This window comes from Talpa europaea (assembly GCF_964194135.1).
Source record: "Talpa europaea genome assembly, chromosome: 12".
NCBI classification, from domain to species: Eukaryota; Metazoa; Chordata; class Mammalia; order Eulipotyphla; family Talpidae; genus Talpa; species Talpa europaea.
Window position 1 is genome coordinate 53,336,044 of NC_140079.1, and position 25,478 is coordinate 53,361,521.

The 25,478-nt window shown below is 41.7% G+C and overlaps 2 protein-coding genes across 2 annotated transcripts in view; both read right to left on the reverse strand.

Annotated features, from left to right (window-relative positions):
- Positions 1–15,879, reverse strand: part of RGSL1 (regulator of G protein signaling like 1) — a gene marked incomplete at both ends in the record, with an annotated part of 55,638 nt that extends 39,759 nt beyond the window's left edge. The window contains 9 exons of the mRNA XM_084250050.1: positions 2,286–2,508; positions 2,926–2,988; positions 5,217–6,184; positions 7,357–7,518; positions 8,533–8,637; positions 10,036–10,165; positions 11,620–11,694; positions 13,751–13,833; positions 15,867–15,879. Of these exons, the coding sequence (XP_084106176.1) occupies positions 2,286–2,508; positions 2,926–2,988; positions 5,217–6,184; positions 7,357–7,518; positions 8,533–8,637; positions 10,036–10,165; positions 11,620–11,694; positions 13,751–13,833; positions 15,867–15,879 (1,822 nt within the window). The remainder of the gene's footprint in view (positions 1–2,285; positions 2,509–2,925; positions 2,989–5,216; positions 6,185–7,356; positions 7,519–8,532; positions 8,638–10,035; positions 10,166–11,619; positions 11,695–13,750; positions 13,834–15,866) is intronic.
- Positions 15,880–23,926: 8,047 nt separating this feature from the next.
- LOC311181605 (transmembrane epididymal protein 1-like) lies at positions 23,927–24,700 on the reverse strand (the record flags this gene model as incomplete). Its single annotated transcript, XM_084250051.1, has 1 exon — positions 23,927–24,700. One exon carries the CDS (start codon positions 24,698–24,700, stop codon positions 23,927–23,929), a length of 774 nt encoding a protein of 257 aa, XP_084106177.1.
- Between the last annotated feature and the right edge of the window lie 778 nt (positions 24,701–25,478).

The following is a 25,478-nucleotide window of genomic DNA, read 5'->3' on the forward strand; positions in this document are numbered from 1 at the left end:
GAGCAGCTTCCTTTTGCTGAGCAACCTTGAGTAAATCTTTTAACTTTGTGATGTGGGACTCAGTTTTTCCATCTGAAGCTGACAGTACTCTAGCCCTGTGAGCTTGTTGTAGTGTCTGAGTGGGGCCATAACCCCACCTGAGAATTACCTGGAAGTAAGGCCCCCAACTTGTGTAAATGCACAGAAGGTCCTTTATCAGGTCAGGCATGGGTTCCAAATAAGCATTAGTGGAGGACGAAAAGATGAGGGCTAGGGGCCTAGGGAAGATGTCTCTATGGGGGGATGGGTTCTGCTCTTTCTGGCCACTCCTAACAGTCTCTGGCCACCACCGGAATGTCTGTTGCTCAATGTGTTTGTGTGGTGAAATTTACCAGTCATCCTTTCTTCCACTTTTCTTTTGATATCTGAGAGGTTCTGGAATGTTCTGGATTGATTGATTGATTGATTGATTTATTAATATATTTTTTAAAGATTTATTTATTTATGCATATGAGAGCTGGGATACAGGCCAGAGATGTGGGGGGTGAGAGGATTCACCAGAGACAGAGTGGGAAGCAGAACAGGCAGAATGACCGAAAGCACTGATGAGGGGAGCATCAGGTGAGACAGCAGAGGTCTGCTTTGCCATGTGGGTAGCTCTCTGGCCGGCTACAGATCGAACTCATGCTGCAGAGGCTGGGAATTACTTCATAGTGAGGTGTTTAACCCCTTGCGCCACCAGGGAGGCCCTGGAATTTCTGGATTTGGAGAGTAGGTGAATTCCTGAGATAAACAGAGGGGCTGTTCATGCTAGATTTATTTTTATTATTTTTTAAAGATTTATTTATTTATTTAATAACTGGGGTACAGGGCAGTTGTGGAGGAGGGTGAGAGGATTCACCAGCAGAACAGGCAGACTGACGAAATACACTACTGAGGGGAGCAGCGGGCGGGACAGGAGAGGTCTGCCTCACCATGTGGGCATCTTTGCAGCCGGCGGGGCTCAAACCGGCACTGCAGAGGCTGCGGATAGCTTCACAGCACTGCGCTCAACTGCCTGCACCACCAGGGAGGCCTTGTTCATGCTAGATTTAAATAACTTGTGTCTAAGCATAACCAGGAAAGGCAAGCCCCCAAGGCAGCGTGTATATGGGGAGTGGGCATCAAAGTTTTAAAGAACTTAAAACATTTTTGAGTGTAATCTAATAATCACAATATCAAATATTCCCATACTGCAATCCTCTCAACAATCCTGCCATTGTCTCCATTTCGCAGATAAAGGAAATGAGTCTCAGAGAGGTGAAATAAATTGTTCAAGCTCAAAGAGAGAGTGGTAGAACAGAATTTTCAAAACTTTTGCTTATTCCTATTATACCTGTGTATTTCAAAGTGATGGTCATGACTCAAAAATATGCCAAAAATAAGTTGAGTCATTGACAGCTCTTGAAAAATGAAATAGAGAATATTGGAGTATATCATCTTGTGTAAATTTATTTTTCCATAATATGCAACACACACACAGGTATGTATTTCCCAGGCCATAAATTCATGTGTATTTATGGTGGATCAGAGTTTGAGAAATACTGCGCTACTCTGTCACAGCATAGATAATTAAAGCAGTTTTTTCATTTGAATAATAATGGTTCACATTTATTATTTTTTACTATTGCAAACATTGCACTAATAGCTTTCATAGATGATCTTGGGTCATCTTCACAACACGTTATTATTCCCAATTTGCAGATAAGAAAATCAGAGCTTAAAAGAGAGGTTAAATGCACTTCTCAAGTTCATCCAGTCAATAGTAGACCTAGGATATGACCCCAGGCTCTTGGGACAGCAGAGCCTTGTTTTCCTAGCTACTTCTCCCCACTGCCTGGATGCTGGTATGTTACGTTGGGGTAGAGGGATGGCTGCTAATAGTAAATGCACAGAAATGCATGGGACTCATATCTGGGGAACATGTGGAAAAGAGGAACATGCTTCTCAGATGCACAAAAAGTATTCAGTGTTACTGTGGTGATGTCTGGTCAAACTTGAGCATCATGGTTCCTTACAGAGCCAGCAGGGGCTCCTATGACCAGTCAATCTGTATTCAGATCCTGGCTCTGCCACTTACTGTGTGACCTTAGGAAGTCACTTGTCCTCTCTGTGTCTATACTCAAGACTTACCTCATAGGTCATTGTGAACATCAAATTGCATGGTGCTGATGTGTAGTAGTAATCACTAAATGTTAATTATTAATATTTCCCAGTTTCCTATATGATATATGCCTATATCAAAAAATTAAGGTGACTTCCCTTACCTGCTAGAAACACTGGAGACTTCAGTTCTACCTGGAGAGACCCACCTTGCCTCAAATCTTCAGTAGCTATCTTTTGCCACTGCATAGAATCCATTCCCTCCATGTCAGCCAAACCCTGGCTTAACTCCAGAGATTCCTCAAACCTCTTATAAAGAAGAATGATCTCTTCCTTGCTTATACATTCTTTTCTATGCCAATTGGTTCTGATGAAAGGGGTCTGAGTCTAAAAGAAGGGGGTGGAGGACAGACATTATTTGCTACAGTAACTAGACCAGCAGCGTTTTTTTGTGCAGCCCAGGTCTCCTTTACCTCCTTTACTTCCCACAGATGTAGGTTTGTCATCTTCAGTTTGTTAAGAACCATTGCTACTACATACATCAATGCCCCCCTCTTCTAATCAAAACCATTTTCTCGCAGGGAGAAATTCTATATGACTGTGGCTTCTTCAAAATTAGTGTATATAACTGAGTCTTTGTTGAGACTCAATTATCTTTATAACATCAGGGGCAAAGGCAATCCCCAGTTGCCTCTGGGAAAAATCAAATTCCAATTACTGAACACATAAAGCATATTAAAGAGCAGCTTCTCTAATTTCTTTCCTTCCCCACATGATTCCTCCCCAACTCAAAGCCCTTCTTACTGCAAAACTGAGAAACCAGTAGTCCTCTTCATCCAGGAATTCATCATACCAGCAGTTGAGCATCTGAAATCCAAAGAGGACACAAGTGTTATGAGGTAGTGCTGAGCTTGCTGCCTCTCTGCAGCTAGTGTTTCCTTGGGAGACCAGGAGGCTGCAGATTCTGGATTCTCTAATATGGAGATATTGTGGAAGAGCAGACATTAGCCGTGATCAACCAGGAGGCCTGCCTATGCCTCTCAGCATCTCAGAGACTAGTCATTGATAATAACTAAGACGAGATAGGACAATTTTTTTTTACTGAAGAACAGTTACTTATTTCTTTGTTCATTTCCAAAGTGCTCTCAGATGATTCTCAAAATGGTCCTAAAAACCAAGCATCTCTTTTCCCTCCCACTAGAAGATGCTACCCACTTGAGAAGCATATCTTATTTCATTAAAACAAACAGAATGTAATAACAACAGCAACTCTGCAAGTTACCGCTTAGCTAGGTCTCCTTATCCATACTCTTGTTTTCATTCCTCCCTCAATAGAGAACTATGAGGTACAGAGTTTTGGGAGACCTCATATAAAAGTCAGTGTAAGGAAGGAATTTGGGTTTTACTGGACACAGAAAACTATTTTCAAGATTCTCACTCATTTCATCATTTTCAGTTAAATTACACAATTTATGGCTGGTGTGGAAATGAACCTGCTGAGGGCTCCGAGCAGACTTAGAGGCATCAGCTGGGAAGCCATTGCTTCCCAATAAGAGGAGGCCGCCTCACCAAAGTGGTCATAGCAGGAGGGGAGAATGCCAGATACTGGACAGATTTTTAAGATCAAGCCAACAGGATTCACTAATAGACTCAACATGGTCATAAAGAGACTAGTTAAGGATGATATCAAGATTCTTAGTCTGGGAAGTTGTGACATCTTGACTTATCCAGACACAAACACTTCAACATCTTTGCTGAAGAATAAGCGCTGGCAGGAAGCTTTGCTGTGCAGGTCCTCAGATCCAGGAAGTGCAATCCCAGTCTAAGCCTCTCACCCCTTGATAAAGGTCAAGGCTGCCTTTGGACTTCCAGTATTCAAGTGCTGTGCAAAAGCAAATGTTAGCTATGGATCCATTGGGGCTGAGCCCAATGCACTACCCCAGTGTGCAACCACAATGTCCAACTATGCTGTATTGGAAATCATGTGGGTTTGAGCCAAAGACTTCTGGATTCTGATCCTTGTGCCTCCACTAGTCTATTGTGTGCCTTTGTGTGAATCCATTTACACTCTCTGAGATTCATGTTCCTTAATTGTACAACAAAAGCAACAGTATCACCCTGTCTGCTCTCAGAGGTGCTAAGAAGTCTAAAGGAGGAAATGCGCATAAATGGTCTTTTTAAGACAAATCATTATAATGCACTAAACAATTTGCTATTTATAGCCACTTTCCACTCCAGAAAAATGTCCTACCATTCTTCATCCTGTTATGCCTTGGGAGATCAACCTGTGAGGACAACATCAAAACCTCCCTTGACTTCTGGTTGGGTTCATCCAGTGAGGGATCCTAGCAAGAGGAAAGTGAGCATGGGATATCTTTTTCCTTTGTTCTCTCCCAGCCAGATCACTGCGGACTGGCTATATCCCACTACTGACAATTACAATCCTGCCATGTGTCCCACTGCATACAGCTCTTTCTCTCCTGATTCTAGAAACTGCTTCATCCCCTCAATTCTTCAGACCTGGGAGCCCTACCCTCATGCCCATTCCTTTGAAAGTAGTCTCTTATTTGGCTCTCATCTGTTACCCAACTTGTTCCATTTGTTTTCTGCCAAGATTTTGATGATACAATTGTAAAGCTATGGCCTTACTTCTTAGGAGTCTTCAGGATAGTTCCATGCTTTTATCTAATGCTTAGGGATAAGAATAAACTCCTCCCACTTGGCAATTACCTTAATGACCAATCTAGGAAATAGAAACCCTGCATTTCAGTATATAATGTTCAGAACAGGGTTCTCGAAATATCCCTCAACAGAACACCCTGAGGTACATAGTTTTGAGAGACCCCATATAAGAGGGAACTGAAGAAGGAATAGAAGGTAGATATTGACCACACCTTCCCCTCAATTCTACTTTGGACTTATGACTGGTTCTTTGTAGTTTTCATTGTTTGCTCCAAAGAGACCAACCAACTCTTCAAAATGTGTAGGATTATGTGGATAATCAGACCATTAACTTAGCCAGTATAGATGATCAGACAAGACTTTTAGTTGGTTGTGATCTATTTTTCCAGATACTCATTTCAGTAATGACCTACCTTGCAGATCTCCTTCTGAGCTCTGGGAATCCAGGGGTTCACATCCCCAAAAGGGAGCAACTCCTTCAAACCTTGAATGGTTCGAGATTTGAGTGGTAGGGGTGGACCAATCTGCTCATTCAGATAAAGCTCACAGATTCTGTTGCCCAGCATGTGTCGAAAGACAGCATTCCCAGTCTTCCTGTTCCTCATCAGGACACTGAGGAAATGGTGCAGGTCCTGCCAGAGATCCAGGAGTTGGATCTCCACTTTCAAGTCCTGCTTCTTCAGGTGGTGACGGAAGGGACTCCCGGCACAGGCATCAGCACACAAGGCCCAGTGGATGTACCCCAAGGAGAAGTTTTGTTTGATGGCTCTCTTGAAAGTCACTGGGGTGGTGTGATTGATGATGGGGGTGACAGCCCTCAAGTGGGCCAAGAAGTCCTCCTCAAAGAGGCCCTCCAATTGGAGGTTACTCTTAACTTTCTTCTTTACCTTGGACTTCCTGGCACAGGGTATATCCTTTTCTTGAGAGCTAATTTTTTTCTCCTTTGAAGAAACTACCTTCAAGGAAGTCATTTGTAGTCTCATCGTCTCTTGGGGACATACCTCCTGGGGGGGCCTAATGGTGGTGTTTGACTTGAGATCCATTTCCAGGGGCCAAGAATCATGGTCAATCAACTGCCTCATCTTCTTCTTGGTCTTCCTGCTCGAGTACCATTTCTGAGGGTGTTGGCAATTCTTTATGCTCATGCTCAGGGGGAGCCCTCCATCATGGGAGCAGCAAACACTGCACAGGCGAGTCTCATACTCCTGCATCAGACCCTGGCACGATTCTTCCTTGGCCATCATCATCTTGGCATGGGTGTAAAAGTTGGGGAGCCAATAGCTCTGGAGTTTGAACAGAGCCACTTTCTGCATGTGACTCAGAATTTCTCTCCTGGTGATTGACTGGTTGGGATGCCAGATAGACAGATTAAGGAGGGCCTCTGGAAAAAATACAGAGAGGTGAAGGCTGACATAATGAGATAATGGCAATGATGATGTTGGAGAAACTTTGGGATTTTTCCAAGTTTTTTTTTGTTTTGTTTTGTTTTGTTTTGTTTTTTTGTGGGACCCTCGCCTGTGGCAGGGGAACGAACCGGCGCTGCCTCGCAGCCCAGCGCTCAACCGCTGCACCACCATGGGAGGCCCTCCAAGTGTTTTTTCATATAACATTTCCTGCATTCCTCAGGCTATCCTGGGGTTTGGCCAGGTCAAATATATAGTGGACTTAGATGTAGGGTTTACTCAAGTCATAATGACCACTTTCTCTAATTGCCTCCCTTCCTCCCCATTGATAAAAGCCATTTTATGGGATTCCTTAAATTTAGAATATTGAATGCTGTTATAAAGAAAAGCAAAAGGCATGAGGAAAAAGTGTTTAAGAACCAGAAGTATGTACTTCTTAGTTAGATTTCTCAATATCAGATCTGATTGGGGTTTGGACAGGATAATTTGAAGGAATCCTTACTAACCCTGATTTTAATGTTATATATTCTAAATTACCCATATATGTGGAAGAATATGACTAATTCTAAACAGCGAATCTTCTGGACCATATCTATATTTGAGTTAGGAATGCTGCTTCACTCAATACATACATAAGTGTATTTGGATGCATCTGATGCTCTAGAGAAGGGGTTGGCAAGCTTTTTCTGTAGTGGGGCACATAATAAATACTTTAGACATTGTGAGCAATCTCCTCTTTAACCTTTAGAAATGCATATACATTCTTATCTCACAAGCCACATGTGCTACATTTGACCTGTAGGTTATAATTTGCTCTAGAGAATACTGATTTAAAAAAATAAAAAAGGACAAACCACTCAAATTCAGAAGATGCAGGAGCTGTTCAATTATCCGGTCCCAATTCCTCTTCTTTCCTTCCAGCCAACTTTTGCTAAAAAGTAAATGTCACGAAGAGGTCCCTACTAAGGATAGCTGGTCTCTGTCAACATTTTCCTGTAAAGGGTTGGGAATCCCACTGGCACTGATAGATAAAAGGTAGAGAGGGCAGCAGTCTGCAAAGCAGGAGACTGAGGGGTATCAGACACGGGAGTTTTGTTTGTTTGTTTTACTCCCTATAAGTTTCACTTCAAAGTTGCCTTATGACTCTTACTGATGTTCATGTTGCAGAGTGTCACCACCCGGGAGCCCTCCTGCAGGTGGGTGGCCTTCAGCACGAAGAGGAGGGACAGGTAGTGGTCTCTCACTTTCAGGTCCATCTCATCTATGCTCAGGATCTTCTCAGCAAGGATCCAGAAATCTACAAGCTCTTCACCTACAGATCAGAGAGGGCAGGCACGGAGCTGTCAATCTTGCCCTTCAGTGGTTGCACCTGGGTGTATCTGCTGCGCCCACCTTGACACCAACAGCCTGCCTTACTATCTACTGTTGTTATTCTCTTAGGAGGGTTAAAGCATTGTCTGCAGGCATGTCTTAATGTAGGGGTGGATGGGAGACATGGGAAGAAGGGATTTATCAGATAGGGATCTTTGGTGACTTTTTTCCTGTTGTTAAAATAACTGTTACTTTGAGGAAAATTGTAAGCCTCTGGGGATAGATCATGACATATTTAAATTTTGTCCAAAAAAAAAAAAAAAAGATCAGGGGGAAAAAACATTTCCCTAGACCATGGACCCAGAGCAATCTGGAGAGGAACATCAGCATCAAAAGGTGTCAAAGATGGTTTACATATTTCACAGTTTTTCCAGAGCTGAAGTCTCAGTGACAAACTGCAAGATAATCTGTGTTGTTCTCTCCTACCGGCTCCCTGAAGATCTAGGATTTCATCCCTAAATGAAGGATCATTCTTGAATGAAGTTTAATGTTGCTGAATTGGACTGTCAGTCAGTTTTGATCAGCTAAGGATGCAAGAGAACAAAAACAGTGCATCCCAATCCTTTTGCTACAAGGTTTATTTATTAATGTATTATGAAAAAACATTTTTTTTACTTGTTCCTTATCTGTCTCCTCACCACAGTGACAGCATTTTAAAGCCAGGACATATATATGGCTATTGTCCACCTCTTACCCCACCTACCAGCAGAGTGGCTGCTTGGAGTGAGGCTCAATAAATGTTATTACGTAAATAAATGAATGAACGAATGAATGGGTCTCAGACTGCTTCTGGGCTAACCTATACTATGGATCCTAGTTTTCAAAGGTTTTGATCCAAATGGCATTACAAAACTTGTTTTATGTTTACCATAGACATAATCATCCCTAAGCCCTCCTGGGCACCCTAGACATTGTTAAGAACTTGCAAAGGCCCAGGAACAACTGTGAAACCCACCTGCGCTGCCCTTGAGGTACGTACAGAAGCGCCACATGCCCCTGACTCCACCGACACATTTCTGGAGTAGCCACTGGTCTGCCTTTTCCCATTTCATCATCTTGGCTGTCAGGAAAAGTTGATGGTGAAAGAGAGAGACAACAAGCTCGTCCCCAGCCCCTCTCTCAGTCTCGGACACAGTCAGACTCCCATGTGCTCAGTGTGAATGGAGAACATGGCAGCCAGTTAGATAAGTTTCGCTTGATTCTGTGGTATTTTTGGAGTTTGTGCCAGAACCTGTCTTGTGACACACAAAAGCCCCACAAGCAGCACACTATGCACAGATCAAAAACACCCTCCAGCCAGGGCTCGTGGCTTCTACAGTCCCCACCTGACAGGGATCTTGCTAACCCGGTTTCCCTACACATACAGTGAAGGAGGGAGATGAGTGTAGTAGGTGATTTGTTTCAACATTTAACTCAGGGGAAGCTCCTAAATCTTAACTTTCAGTTTCCTTTGGCCAGTTGAGCTGAGAATCAAGTTACCAACCCAAAGCTAGATGGACAGTTTATTTAGTCACTCTTTCAACAAATATTTATTACATGCCTGTCAACTGTCAAGCTCATTTCCAGGCAAAACTCTTGTCCTCAAGCTTATATTCTACTGAAGGAGACAGACAAATAGGAAGCATAATAAGTGTATTATCAAGCAAAGTGGAAGATTATTTATTATTTATTATTTAAAAAAAATGAAAATGAAAAGCAAGTAAAGCGGGGGCTGGGCATGCTAGGGTGAGGGCTGTATATGTGGACATTAGGCTCATTGATGTAGCCTTCACTGAGGAGGTGAGATAGGGAACCCTGTGAATTTTGGGGAGGAAAGACATTTCTATTAATGCAAAAACTTGAAGTGGGAAATATCCTGTATGTCTGAGGGATGAGGCTCATGTGGCTGGAATGTATGAGTGACAGAGGCGGGGGAAAGAGATGTGATCAGAAAGGACATGAATCCAGATCTCTCCGACCTTGAAGGTTTCATTTTAGGGGCACTGGGTTTCCCACTGAAGAGGAGTCATTGGTGCTGATGACACATTGTCAGAGAATGAACAGAGCGGTGACACGATCTGAATGGAGTTTTTAATGGTCCACTCTGGCTGCCATGAGCAGGAGAATGAGAGTGGAAGCAAGGAGACTAAGAGATGATTTCAGTGCCCAGATGAGAAATGATAGTGGGTTCCATCCGGTGGGAGCAATTAAATGATGAGCTATGTCTGGTTCTGGAAATATTTTAGATGATTTTGCCATGTTCAGTGAGACAAACAGCTCTGTCCACCTGACCCCTGCTTGTTGCTCTAGGTACCAATTTTCAGTCTAAGAGTTCACCTATTGCCACTACACACTCAGATAGCTCAGTCCAAGGGTATAAAGGCTGCCAACAGTGTACCTACTGTAGCTCTGACAGGCACCATACCACTGTGCAATCTGGTTTCCCTAATTCCTCCACATATATACCTTGCATGCTTACCTCCTTCTGTGGACTTAATGAAACTGATGAATTCCTGACAGAGAATGTAATGGAAACACAAGTTGGTTTTACAGAAGAAAGGTAACCGGAATTTTTCCAACCAGGTCAATAATCCTTTGTACTTTGCAATCTAGAGTATAAACAAAAGAGGAACAGAAGGAAGAAATGGAACTGAACTTCAAAGAAAAGCGGCTTAGCAAGGAGCAATAAATAACCTCACACTTGGAGTATCTGGTCCAGAGGCGAGGTGTGTCACTTAAAGACCATGTCGGAAGGGAATGGAGGCTTAAGCTAAGGATCCCAGGGGGGTGAATGGATTGGCAGGAAAGAAAAGGCTTCATCTGTCATCAGATAATCTTCCTGATTATCAAGGAAGTTGTTTAAGAAATTATCTAAATCCTGCTTCACAGAAAAGAAGCAGAAGAAATTTTGCTCGCTAGTGTCAAGTCATAACTCAACTTGCTTCTTTGCAGACACACTTAAAATTTCTCATAAGCTCCCAATTCAAATCAGTGGCACAACAAGTGCAAAAACACACAACACAAATGTAACATCTCATAGAGCAGGAGATGGATCTGAGGAAGTGAAACAAATAAAACTGGGGGTTTTTTCCTAGGGAAATGAATGTAAGAATCCAAGTGAATTGTCTTTATCATCAGCTCTGTAGAGCCCAGAGAAAAACAAAACCTTGTTGTAAGCAATACTTTGAGTGAGTTTTGATTCCACATCCCACTGGCAAGTCTAAGGTCTACATAGTGGATAAGAAGAATAAGAAGGGGGATGAGGAGAAGAGAAAGACAGTGGACAAGAACAAGGGGAAAAATAGAAAGAGTGGATCTCCTGGTGGCACAGGGTTTAAAGACACAGAGCTATCAAGCTATCACCAGCCACTGCAGCATGAGTTCGATCCAGGGAGCTAACCCACATGGCACAGCAGACCTCTCCTGTCTCTCCTGCTGCTCCCCTCAGCAGTGTACTTCAGTAGATCTGCCTATTCTGCTCCCCACTCTGTCTCTGGTGAATCCTATCAGTCCCCACACCTCTGGCCCACACCCCAGTTCTTGTATGCATAAATAAATAAAATCTTTTTTAAAAAATAGAAAGGCATCTGGAAGAGAATATTCAAGTGATGATAGGTATTGCAGAGTGGCACCTTAACCTTGAGCTATACCATGTATCACCACATGGCCCGTGGGTTGCCATTTCTTACCCAATACCCAAGGAATGCACTGCAAAACACTTCCCAGATTGTCTCTTGCTTATGTGTGGCCTTAGAGTTCTTCTCAACACAATCTCAGAGCATCTAATACTGAACAATCACAGTGGAGGTGAAAGATGGATTCCATTGGCTGACCATAGGCTAGACTATGAAGTAAAGGATGCATCAGCAATTGTTTGCTCATGGTAAAAATGCAAAAAGGAGGAATGTCTACCTGGAGTCTTGCTGTTTGTTCTACTCACCTGCTTTAATTTCTTTCACAGTCACTTTCTGGGTCTCTTTTCTTTCACTTTCTTCCAATTCACACTTCAAATTCTGCTCTCTCTCCCACCCCAAACTCTGCATCTTTCAAGAATCTTACTCACCAAGTCATATGGTAGTTCTGGCCACAAGCTCCACTCTGAATTTTCAACAGTGTAAAATGGTGTTTGACCAAAGACCTGCAAAAAGAAAGTTAGGAAACAGAGGAGTAGCGCTTGTCTTCATGAATATGTCATGGTCCATCTGCAGTGGGAGGAAATGGGAGGAAAAAGAAAGTGGGAGGAAAAAGAAAAAGAAGTGGGAGGAAATGACTGAGGGACTGAGATCAAGAGAAGCAAAGCCCTTTCAGCAGAACAAAGGAAGTGAAGACACCAGGTAGCACAATCTTAGGACATTTGCGGGGGGAAATTCCAAGTTTCTAAGTAACTTCATTAGATTGAAGAAAAAGTCAAATACATCAAAAAAGAATACCCAGGTTAAGCCAGGCCTCCAAGAGCAGGCAGGTCATGCTTAGAAGTTTGGACTACACCCCGAAGGTGACACTCAGTGAAGTGTTTAAATAAAGGGGCAACATGATCAGATTTTTATTTGAGAGAGTTATTTCTGCAGATGTCTGGCCATGAGTCAGGGTGTCACGGGACCTTGGTGGAAATAGCGACACCAGTTAGGAGATTGTTTCTGTGTCTACATGAGAGGTGACAGGAATTAAAGGCAAAGGTATGAAAAAATGGGACAAAAGTTTTGTTTTACAAAGCAAAATCTTGGGCTTTGTCAGCATGAATGTCAGAGAAAGGTGGTAACCAGAATGCAGGCATCAGAGTGGCAAGCTGGGTGCCTGGGTAGATGGTGGGATCAGTAAAATGTTAAAAAAAAAAAAAAAAAAGGAAGGGGAAAGAGATCTCCAAGAGCAGGTATCGTTTGTGATCTTCACTCATACCATTGCATGTGCTGTCTTATTTTTTAATTTTTTAATTGAGTTTGCATGGTTTTATAAGACTGTAAATGATTTAGAGGTGTAAGATCACACCTTCAGGTGTATATTACCACAGGCCTCTGCCATCTTAATGAAAGGTTTCAGAAGTAATCTTGAGACATTGTAGTCAATTTCTCAACACAACTTAAGCAGCCCACAAAATTCAGTGCATGAATTTAAAAATTAATGTCTCTTGAAATAGGAAACCTATGGAAACTCTCTCCCCCTGTGGAAACCTATGGAAATGCTCTCTCTTTCAGCAGGTAGCATTTCATGGAAAGGGCACATGGAGATGAGCCACAATTTATAAGTTACTGAAGTTCAAATGTAACCAAAGATTTAAACCAAAAACACATGCAGGGATGGTCTGAGTTTGGGTTTAAGAATATTTTGATGTTTGGGCCTCCCCTGGTGGCGCAGGCCGTTGAGTGCAGCTCTGTGAAGCTGCCAGCAGCCTCTGCAGCGCCGGTTCGATCCCAGCCAGCTGGAGAGGGTCCCACATGGTGCGGCAGACCTCTCCTGTCTTGCCCGCTGATCCCCTCAGCAGTGTATTTCGTCAGTCTGCCTGTTCTGTTCCCCGCTCTGTCTCTGTTGAATTCTCTCACCCTCCCATGCTTCTGGCCTGTACCCCGGTTCTTGTATAAATTAAAAAAAAAAAAAAGAATATTTTGATGTTTGAGGATTGTTTTAGTCACACAGATTGAGAAAATATATAGATTTTCTTCCAGTCAACAATTACTATGTGCCAAACATAGGGAAGTAGAACAGAATGAAAACTCCATGGTTTTGTCCTCGGAATTCATACTCTCACAATGCACTGGGGGAGTCACACATATATGATACACAAAAGTTGCAAGGTGCCAAAGGGCACAGAGAAACTAAGAATTCCTTAAGGAGAACAGGAGTTAAACAGATTTGAAAAATGGCTGAGTCTTTAATTGGTGGAATTACGGGAAGTAGGAACACAGTCAAGTGAAGGTGTTGAGGTGGGAGAAAGCCAGGTGTACTCAGGTACCAGCAAGAGGGTGTGATGGGAAATTACTGTGGATGGGCAAAGGCAACCAAGGAGGCTGGGGATTCAAAGTCTGATTATCAAAATGAGGGGAAACGCAAGATTTTAGAGGAGATCCTGGTTTTTATTAATTTGCTCAAATTGAAATAGTTTTGATTTGGAAAGAAGTTTCTTAAAAGACACTCAGCTTGGTAAGATCCACTATTCAACAATTAATGAAACATTTGAATTTAAGTCTGAGGATGCTTACCGGAAGAGAGAGAAATGTGTTGAAAAAATCAGCAAAGACTTCATCCTCTAGCAGAATTATAAGATTTGTAGAACCAATTATCTCTATATGGGGAGGAAAAAGCAGTGCTCGTGAACCACAATTGCATTCGGGATAAGAAAATGAAGCAATTAAATGGACCATTTCACACAGCCCAATCTCAGCGTGATGGCAGTCTTTAAGGAGATCTAACTCAATTTTCTCCCCTTCACCAGGACACTCTTCTGCAAGTCATACTGCTCAAACACACCCAGCTGTGGGGAGCTTGACATCTCACAGGACTGTCCATCCCATTTACGAAGACATAAAATGGTTCAGAAAGATTGTTTCCTACTGTGAACTGCCTTTCCTTATCTCTTTTCCACTCACAGATATTCTGCCCCCCAAAGCTTGATAGAATTCATCTAAGTCCTCTTAAATAGAATAATGCTCCTGTAGATTATGTAGCCACCACAACCTCTGCTTCCCTCCAACCCCTCTGGCCAGTGACCAAGCAGTTCCTCAATTATTCCTCATATGCCCCATGCCCCCACTTTTGTCTGGTTCATCTCTTGATGGCTGGAGTGGCACCCATATCTCAAGCCCTTGGCATGCTCCCCAGGAAAGAATATAGGAGAACCATTGCCCATAACCCATTTTATACTAGTGTGACCAGAAATGGGGATGACTTTGGTGCTCTCATATCACACGATTGACCCCATCATCCTTTACTTATGCAGCCACTTTCCAGAAACTAAGGGCAGGAATTTTCATTTATTCCATTCCGATTTCAACTGTGCTGTGGGCTACTGCAATGCTGTCTCTTCTTCCACGATCGGTCTTTGTTTGGGACTTCTGGACACTATCTGGGGCGAAATAACTGGCCACACTTAGAAACTCTCCCTTTTCCCCAATCTCCTGTTTGTTAAATAAACCCTGTTGCTGTTGAACCCTGGTGTGGGGGTGAGAACACTGATAGCGACCTCTCGGGCACAATGGCATTGTCCCTTGGTCCTGGCTTGAGCACTGATTTAGTAGTGTTTTAGCTGTTTTCTGCAAGTTCCATCATGCTCACTTCCAACTTCCATGCCTTTGCTTCTGCCTCCCCATGGCCTGAAATGTCCTCTTAACCCAATCTGCTTCATAAATTACGAGTCAGCCATCGAGAACTCATTTACATAAAATCTTCTCAATGAACCAAGAATGGTAGCATCTACCACGGGGTAAATCGATTCATTACTCCCCTGCACCATCATGTGCATCTCCTATCATTACAATTAAGGAGTCATTGTTCTTATCCAGTGATGTATCTGTCTTCCTCACCAGCCTGACCTTGTGAGCTCATGTTTTTTCCCTTAAGCACTGCAAATGTTTGCATAATGTCCAAGTTCTATAAATGCTGAATAAATTGCTCTTTCAAGAGATGATCTATCATTTAGGCTAATGTCAATTTCTTTGTCATTTGTAGAGCCTGCCATGAATTTGTTGAATAAAACTATTGAGAAAATCCACAGAAAAGTTAGGGTTTGGCAGAAATTTCTCAGTTGATCGTTTTCACAGTGTGTGTTAGCTACACACACTGCTGATGACAAGGGCTTGACTGTCATAAGGCTTCATTAATAAGACTGCCCTAAAACGTATGGAAGCCAGAATTTTTACATCCTTCCATTCTCTTCCCGGCCTATTATTACCCTTCCTGTTTCTCTATTCTTATCTGTTCTGCCTTTGAACTTCCTTATAACCTGGAATATCTCTAACACTTATCCCACACAATAATATTAATTTGGGAACAAAAGGAATCATTGGATTATCCTAAAGCTCATGCTAGACTTCTCCCTGAAAGAGGATTGGAATGTGAGGACAGGATCTGCCTTTTGCTCCCTCCTTCTTAGTTGTCCTCTCAGTTGCCTTAGTTGTCTTATGAATGAGACCCTGTCTTGTCATTCTAGATCTGGTAGCATGATATGGGGGGAAAGAAGAGATAAGGAAAACAAAGAGCATGAATAACATAAAAGCCACATGGGGTCTTCCTGAAAGATTCCCTTAACAATGCTAAGGGAAGCGGTTTGCCTTATTTGGGGGGCTCAATGCCCTGGAGACAGCCCTCTCAGAGACTCACCTACGTTGCTCATGTTACCATGTCCTTCCTGCCCCTGTGATTGATTAGGAGAGAATTATCCCCCAGTCAACAGAACCCCAGTTCTTGTGAACACACAGAGACACCTTCTTTAAGGGGTTCCAGATTCTATGAGGAAGTGACCTACTTATTTCTGGTGTAAACCTTAATCTGAAGATGTCTTTATGTTAGCTGATCACCTAGATTCCCCTGACTGTACCTGACCTCTTATTGCTAGGTCACTAGTCCACTAATTTGCATGTGTTATTAGGTTCTTTATAATTTTTGTCCAAGTATAGATCCTGAGTTTATGTTCTTTCTCTCTTTTCAACCTGACTTTGTGCTTCAGGGGACTGGGGGTCTTCTCATTTACTTCTTTTTTTTTTTTTTTTAAAGATTTATTTATTTATTCTTTCAAGAACTGAGGTACAGGCCAGAGGTACAGGGGGTGAGCGGATTCACCAGAGACAGAGTGGGACACAGAACAGGCAGACTGACTGAAATACACTGCTGAGGGGAGCAGCAAGCGAGTCAGGACAGGTCTGCTCTGTCATGTGGGTCACCCCCTGGTGGGGATCGAACTTGTGCTGCAGTGGCTGCAGATTGGTTCATAGGCTGCTTCTTAACTCCTTGTGCCACCAGGGAGACCCTCTTCTCATTTACTTCTAATGTGTTTGTGGATCTAATATCCTTCCAGAATTCTAACAGGTACTCAGTGAATGTTAAATGACTTGACTTGTCTTTTGGATTGAGCTGGAAAATTCAACCTAATATCCAATGTTGTTTTCCATCTCTTCTCCTCCTTCCTGGATAGTTCCCTCTGGTTGGCTGCGGGTCACTTCCTTATCCATCAATTTTGAAAAAGAATAAAATAAACATTCTCTAAGTGCCTTTGATGAGGAAGAAGTTACATTAAGTATGTACATTTTGTCCTTACTTAGATTTCTGGTCTGCAAAATGGAGATTATCAACTCCTCCTTTTCACTGAAAGATAGTAAATGCAACACACAGATTCAACCTTTCCTATTTAATTCGAGAGCCTATGTTATTTCAAATATGCCAGTAAATCAAACCTTTTTTATATGAAAAATGCATTTTAATGAACTGAAAATAAGACTCTTGGGCTTTGCACCATGATTGATTTTTCTGTGTAATTCCTTCTACTACTTATGGTGGGTATCATCTGTTTAATTAAAATTTCTTTCCCTGCATATCAAAACTACAAAGAGATACCATCTTACACCAGTGAGAAAGGCACATATTAAAAAAAACTAGCAACAACAAATGTTGGTGAGGATGTGGAGAAAAAGGAACTCTCCTGCACTGTTGGTGGGAGTGCAAACTGGTCCAACCACTATGGAGAGCTGTGTGGAGATTTCTTGACCAACTAAAGATAGAGCTTCCATATGATCTAATAATTCCACTCCTAGATATTTACCCAAAAGACACCTGCATCCCTATGTTTATAGCAGCACTATTTACAATAGCTAAGCTATGGAAACAACCCAAATGCCCAAAAATAGATCACTGGATCAAGAAGATGTGGTACATATACACCATGGAATATTACTCAGCAATCAAAAAAGATAAACACATGCAGTTTGCAGCAACATGGATGGAGCTAGAAGGCATCATGCTCAGTGAAATAAGCCAGAAAGAAAAAGGAAAATACCAATGGTCTCACTCATAGCAGGAATTTAAAAAACCTAAATAAGGGACCAGGAAAAAGACTAATTAATACAAAGTAAAAATCAAAATCAACAGCAACTATAAACCAGAGACACACTATTGGGGAGGGAGGGAAGGAGAGAGGAAGGACTAGGGTCAAAATAAGGGGGTGGGGTGCAATTGCATGGGAAATATAACCAAAATGAAAATGCATACATTGTGCAAAAATGAAAAATAATGTAAGAATTATATAAAATAAAATATTAATTAAAAAATAAAAAATAAAAATAAAGCAGAAAAAAAAATCTTTCCCATTAATGACATAAAAGTAAATGATATCAATATGAAAAACAACTACTTAGAAATAGGTATTACATGTATCTAGGAATTCAACCAGAAGAATGAACAAAACCTGATAACCTTATATCATCATCAGGTCACAGCATATGAAGAACTGATTTTCTGTAATCAATTTTGACCCAAATTTTTCTAATCCTGATCAGTTCCCTACTCAATTGAACCAATCTCTCTGAAAAAGACAAACTCAAGAAAAAGGAAATATAAAAAATAAATTATATTTGTCTTTCTTTTTTTTTTCCTCAATACTGTATGCTACCCTTCAAGTATAAATTGAGTCATGCCTGCTTGTGGGTTATGATGAATAGCGCAGCCAGAACAAATCTCTTTATTCTCATAAAAATAGAGAAACAAAGAACAATCATAAATAATAAGACAAAAGAATTTTCTGAAATCTTTTCAACTTACCAATGTCTAAAATGCTTTTTGCAATTTGGAAATTTGAGACTCAGCATGAGTTTGCTCACAGATAATAAATTGTGGTCTGGCAAATATTTAGGATATTGCAATATCCTAAATTTATTTTTGTTATTATTCTTTATTGCCTTAAATAGGTGTGAAGATTAAGTTCTTTTTCACATTAAGGAGAGGTAAATCAAATTTGGGTATTTTAGGCTTTGGGTCTAATTTGGATCCCTCTTTGCAAAGTCCTAGGATACCTGTAAGTTAGTCCAAAGAGCTAATAATGAACACAGAGTAGAAGAGGAACAAGTGCACTTAATAGCATCTTATGTTGTTTTGTATTGACTTGGTCACACAGTCTCTGGCTGTGCTTCCTATTTGGGGTAAAAAATAACCGTGTGAGCCTTAAATGCCAGAGGAGTCCCTCTTCTGCCCTGGCAGCAAGGACATGGTAATAATCAAAGAAATGAAATGAGATTATTAAGCCGTCCAGAGCTCTTCTCCCAAACTCTCTTAAGGGACACATGTGTTATGCTGACTAATCAGCTAATGGTTGATTAAAGAAATATGGTGAACCACAAACTTCTTGGAATGCAAAAACATAAAAAGTAAAGAATTTCTTACCAAAATCAGTGAAATTAGTCAGAAGGAAAAAGAAAAATATCGGATGGTTTTACTTATAGGAGAAATATAGGGGGACCAAATAAGGGATCAGGGAAAAATATTAATAAAAAATAAACAAAACCAGCTGGCAACTATAAATCAGAGACATTCTTCAGGGGAGGGGGAGGGAGAGGGATCAAAACAGGAGGTGGGAAGAGCACAAGGGACTGTGGTGATGGTGCACAGGTGACTGGTGGTGGGAATTCTATGGGGACTACACCTGAGAGGAGAAATCAAACATTGTACAAAAATGAACAATTATGTTTTATATATATATACACACACATATATATAACACATATATAACATAATTGTTCATTTATATATATCAATATACAATATTATTCATTTATATATAAATATAAATATTAAATATATGTTTATATATAAATAGATAAGCCTCTATGCAAGGGTAAATATATAGTTATAAATAATAAAGTATCTGGTTTACACACACTTTTTCAAGTATAAGTATTGTTTTATTTAGAATTCATTATTAACAATATTCCTTCCAACTTAAGTTCTTTTCTTTTATGGCACAACAAGATTTTGTAGACATTACACAAGCTTTCAAACAATACTGAGATTTGTAAATTCTTTTAACCCTCTCTTGGATATGAAGTTTAATTACTGTGTCAATAATTTTTTTAAAAGATTTATTTATTTATTTATTTATACAAGCACTGGATATAGTCAGAAGTGAGAGAATTCACCAGAGCCACAACAGGGAACAGAACAGGCAGACCGATGAAATACACTGCTGTGGGGAGCAGTGGGCACGGCAGGAGAGGTCTGTGTGCCATGTGGGACCGTCACCGGTGGCCGAGGATTGAACCAGCACTGCAGAGGCTGCTGGCAGCTTCACAGCCCAACGCTCAACCGCTGTGCCACCAGGGGAGGCCCTCTGTGTCAGTAATTTTTTGCTAAATTTTTAATGTTTATGGGACTGATGGTCTTTCATCTTAATGTTCACTTCCAGGGAGAAGGGGACAAGAGAGAGGGAGGGCTTACTTAGTGAGAAATCCAAGTGTCTGAAAATCCATCAGAAAAAGGGAATTCAAGCCTCTGGGAGATTGATATTTAAGTCAGAAGAATGTCCAAAATTGCTTAATAAAATAACATCAAACAATATAGTTTACACAATATTTGGGAGCTGAATTTAGCAACGCCAAAGTCACCCGTAGGTCACAGAGGATGGGGTTGTGTGAAAGGGCTTTAGAGCTTTGTTATTAAGCAAATAGAAAGTTGGGTAGTGGTGAAACTTCTCATTCTGTTCTTGTTAACTGACATCCAATTTTATCAGTAGAAAAATAAATCACATTAATTAGTAAGAAAGAACTCAGCTGAAAGGAAAGAGCAAAAAGGAGGTGTGGTATTCATCTTTGTGGCCCCAATGCCTAAAACATAGTAGGTGCTCAAGGATATTTATTCAATTCAGCCGAGAAATGGATGTAACAGTAATATGGATAAGTTTAAGTTCTACAAAAATATCAAGTTCTAAAATTTGTCTAACTGGATGGTTAGGATATTGCAAGAGTTTGAGGAGAGATAGAGCAACTAATGTAGCATCACCGCCCCAGTGGAAACATATAAAAGCTCTAGACTCAATATTGACAAACTTCCCTTGGGTACAACTGTGCTTCCTGATTCAGAACTCTGTTCTTGTTATTTCCAGTGGCTAATTATGTGGCGAATGACAGCAGATAGAATTTATACCTTGCCCCAATGGGTGTTATCTTTGCCAATACAGTAGATTTCAGTACAGGCTTCAGAATAGTGGTCAATGTAGTCACGTTTTAAAAATCAGGGGAGAGGCAATTTCAGCCTAAGCAAAGCATTCAAAATGTTATTCAAAACATATCAAGTCTTGAAGCAATTATTCTATCGTAATATAGAAAGTGAAAAAATCTGGAAAGTCTTCCTCTAAAATAATCAGTTTAATAAAAATTCTGAGTTTTATGAAGTAGAATCTTTTAGGACTAGTGATTGATTAATATTGGACAAGCATTAAAAATATAATTCATGGATATGATCATACAACAAAGTCTGATAGACAGAAACTCTTGGACTGGAAATATTTATGAGAATTCTGTGAGAGGTTAAACAAGAGCATTTTGGTGATTTTTATAGAGTTGCTAAAAATCAGCCATTTTAGCTCAAGGGGCATTTTGACATTTGTGTTTTTGAAATACACACACAGATCTATATGTCTATGTACCTATGCATAGATCTAAATATCTGTCTTATCTATGTATATAGACCTACAGATCTGTAAGATCTGTATCTCAATTCAATTGAATTCTGTTTTCTTTTTCATTTCCATGTATTCAGTTTAACAGGAAACAAGACCTTCATTATGTTTACTGGATGTTGGGACGAGACTTGCCTATGAATTCTCTTCCCCTTCATCCCTTCTCTTTTTTTGAGTTGATAGCAAAGCAGCTCCTGCGTCCCTCTGGGTTCTTGTGAAGAAGGTGCCCTCTTGTGGATGATCATGAGAATTATATTTTTTCTCTCCAAAATTTTGATATGGTTTTTTTGGCTTTATTTTCCCCAAATCTATCTTCAGTTGGTCTTACATTCCAAAGTGATTTGGATTGTTGTCAGGGTGCTCCTTCTACTGTGATATGCAGAGTAGAGAAAGATCCTATCCAACACCAACCCGGCCTTTCCACCACTATATCAGACCTCAGTAATCATTCTTTACAGCTCCAAAGGCCCTTGCTAATATGTACTATTTACCTTGAAGATACATGCTGTGAAGTATAATATTTGGAGGCATTAGCAGTTCATAAGTATCTATTAAGAGCTCCAAATTACTCAGAAATGGGACAGTACTGTTAATAAGTGGATGTGGTATTGCTTCAACTTTTACCTTTGGAGAGGGATGATATCTTGAAATTATAATGTTTGGCCTTTGCTTTCTTCCCTCGTCTATAACTGTACCCAGTTAGGGAAAGGTATTGCCGCAAGATGAGGTTGGATTGTCACAGCCCATAAAAGGTCAATTTTTAAATTAAAAATATTGAAAGCTCTTAATATCAAGGAGGCCAGAAAGAAGTAGAAAATGGAGTTTTACTATACCACCAGGAAAGAATGTAGGGGAGAAACAGCTTCCCTGGCACCCCAATCTCAGGGCAGTGTAGGAGCTTCAGCAAGGCTGCAGGAAGGAAGAACTGCGAGGCTGGGCAAGTCCTGAGAAGATACCAAAGTGGATGAGACAGAGGGGTTGGGATCCAGAAGTGACTACCAGGAACAGAGCAGAGCCTACAGGGAAAACCAGAGCAGCACTGGTCACTAGGACCAAGGAGATGCCCTGGAGATGAGAGACAAGCCTGGGGGAACTTTGTTTCTGGGGCCCACTGCTCCTCTCCAGTGGAAGGCAGCATTGCTGCCTGTTCTTTCTACTGGTGCAAGCGGTAGCCCTCGTTGAGACCTGCCTGCCCATCACACACTGGACATTCAGCATGCACCACCCTGCATTCTGACATTGCTGAGTCCCATCTCAATGACACTGGGAAACACCTCCCCTCTTTGCATAACTCAGAACGCTCACAGGTCTTCAAAAGCAGAGGGTGGAGACCCTTAACAGTAGACAGTAATTCCCCTGCTATCCCTTAACTTCTGAATCAGAAAACTGATAAGGAAGAGGAGCACCAGAACCAAAGGAAGAGGGGCACATTTAGTTCTCCTGTGAACTAGAAGCCAAGAGGAAACTAGAGGAATGAGGTCCCTCTGCAATCCCTTCCCCAGCTCTGCTCTGTTTTTAGCCTGGGTAGTTTAGTTGTGACCAGGAATAAGGGGAGCTTGACAATTCTTCACATCCTGGGGACTGCAGGGAAAAAAAAAAATAGAATGTGTAACATAAAGACATTCTTTTGAGAGTCCCCAATAATTCATCCCCACTCGTCAGCATTCAACCCCCTCGACCCTTACTTATAGCATTTTGTGACATAGTAAATATCCAGCTATCTTAAGTCAGTTGATAGGATAGTCATCAAGATTAAAAAGGAAGCCATGTAGAATAAATAAGATTTTTGGGTACAAGAGAACCAGAATGACATGGATCCTGGCGAGTCTACTACTTGAACATTGATGAAGTGTGTACAGAGAAAGATGCTGGTTACTCAGGTAGGAGAGTCAGGCAAGGTACACTCGAGGGGGCAGAGATGGTGAAACTCCGAAAGCAGACCAGTCCTTAGAACCTCTCTATGTGCAGGGTGTTGCTCTGTTCTGTGGATCCCACAGAGGAAGCTGGCTTCAGGATTGTGGCGACAGTATCACCTATGTGCCAACTTGTCCAGATGGATCTATTGAATATGTGCAATTTTTTGGAATAAAACTTATCTCAATAAAGCTGAAAAGAGAAAAAGGATCTGCTTTATATTTGATAAATCAAAGAGTAATCAAAAGAAAGTCCTCAACAATAGTTCTACGAGTTCTAAACAGTCAGCATAATAGTTTGGGTTTAGCATGAGTATTTAAAGATTCATAAAGAGAAAGAATAAGGAGGTGATTACTGTGATGTGCAAATTATTATGATATACTGAAGGTGACTAGTGGTCAGTATTCTATGAGGTGGGGTGAGGGATATTTATAAAGGCCCAGAGGACCCATTGTATTTATCTTCACATTCTCCTGCCAGGGGAATGCAGAGGGAGCAGAATGCCTGGGCTGGAGTTGAGGAGTGGCAGGTGGGGTGGGAGAAATACTTGGCGAGCAGAGAGCAAAGGTCATAGTCATTTATCTCTCATGCTTCATTTGCCTTTGCTGTGTACACATTCAGCAAATGGGACAAAGAAAACGGAAGTAGAGAATGGGTGGGTCAGCCCAGCACGCTGCCTCAGGGTGGAAGCTCTGAAAGCAGGCTACTGGTCCTCCTCGCTGACAGCTCACCTCCCACACTTTCTCATCCAAGTGCTCCAGAATGCACAAGTGAGAGGGAACCACTCAGACTCATCTGGGCTCAGAAGTCAATGAATGTAACGAACCCACCAAAAGGAGAAGCCATAGATCCAGGTCATCAAAAGGGCAATGAAAGCCACATGCCAACAGAAGAAGGTGGTGACAAACATAATGTCGTGCTGGTCATCATCCATCCATTTGTAGCCAGAGATAGGTCTGAAGAGCATAAAACCGATCTGCATCAGCCAAGAGCCAATTAGCATATATAGAAAGGCCTTCATCGCCCAGAGCTGAAGCATGTTGGGAGCCCACAGCTCTGCGATTACCACCACCGTCAGCAGGAACATGGCCTGGGTGAGCAGGATGTGAGCCAGCAGCTCCACTCCCTCTGTGTCCTGCATGTGCGACACCAGCAGGGGGAGGAACAGAAACAGGCCCAGGGCTTGGGCACTTTGCTCCACTGCAGCACACCTCCAGGGCAGCAGGTTCTGACTCACCACGTCCACACACCCACTCAGGAAGAAGGTCATATAGAGGGTGAGATGCTGCCACTGTTTGCGGTAGAAAAAGTCTCTCTGATGAAAAACCTTGCTGATGAGTACAAGCTGTCCGTGGATGCTGTGCAGCTCTTGGGCCACTAAAATACAGGCACTCAGTATCTTCACCAACCCAACGTAGTGGATTTGCTGCAGCCTTGCCCACCTTCCCTTGCTCCAGGGGCGGCATGGCAGATACTGGACAGGGTGGTTGCATATCAAGGCCCTGGAAACAAGTCGTGCGTGATAAAGTCCGTAGAGGAAGAGAGACAGTCCCGGGTACAGATGACCCTCAAAACCTCCCATGGAACTGAAGGTCAGCCTGACCGAAGGCCAAGGCAAAAGACTCAAGATTGGCTGTTCACTCAGAGGCACTCAGGCTCTAGAATGTGGAAGGAGCTTCCCGATGCATGTTTATATCCTTTATCCAGCTCACTGATCCACATACAGAAGGGAAATGACTTTGGAGAAAAAAATCAAACTTATGGTGGGGTGGGTGTCATGGTTTCCGTTCTGACCATCTACTCTGGTTCATTGACAACTAACCAACCATTGCCAAATAATGAAAGGAACATATTCCCCGGTACAATGCCTGGACATCTGCCACTCTCAAAGGATATGGCTTGGGTCCTTTACCTCTCCTCCCACTTGTCCTTACATCCCTTTGAAATTCACAGACCATAGGAAAATTCAGAGAAAGAACCAGAAATGCACCAGGTAGGTATGCACTATCATATTCCTCACCAATCACTGCATATAAACACGAGGCATAAATGCACTCTCCTGGGTAAAAAATAGTCTTCAGAGTCACAAGTAAGCATACAGATATACAGAGACCCAATTATTCTGATGCTGTTTGAGGATTGCCAGAAAAATGATTTATCCTGAGAAAAAACTGCTACTCTCCAGAGAGAACTGAGGCTCCACTAATCATCCAAGACCCCCTCCTTTGGATTGAAGCAGTGTTTTCCAAGCTAAAGTAAATCAACAGTGTCCGCTGGGAGGTACTGATTCAGAAGCTCCTGGGCGGGTGTCCTGCAACATGCATTTCATCAGCACCCCCAGGTAATCCCCAGGCACATTA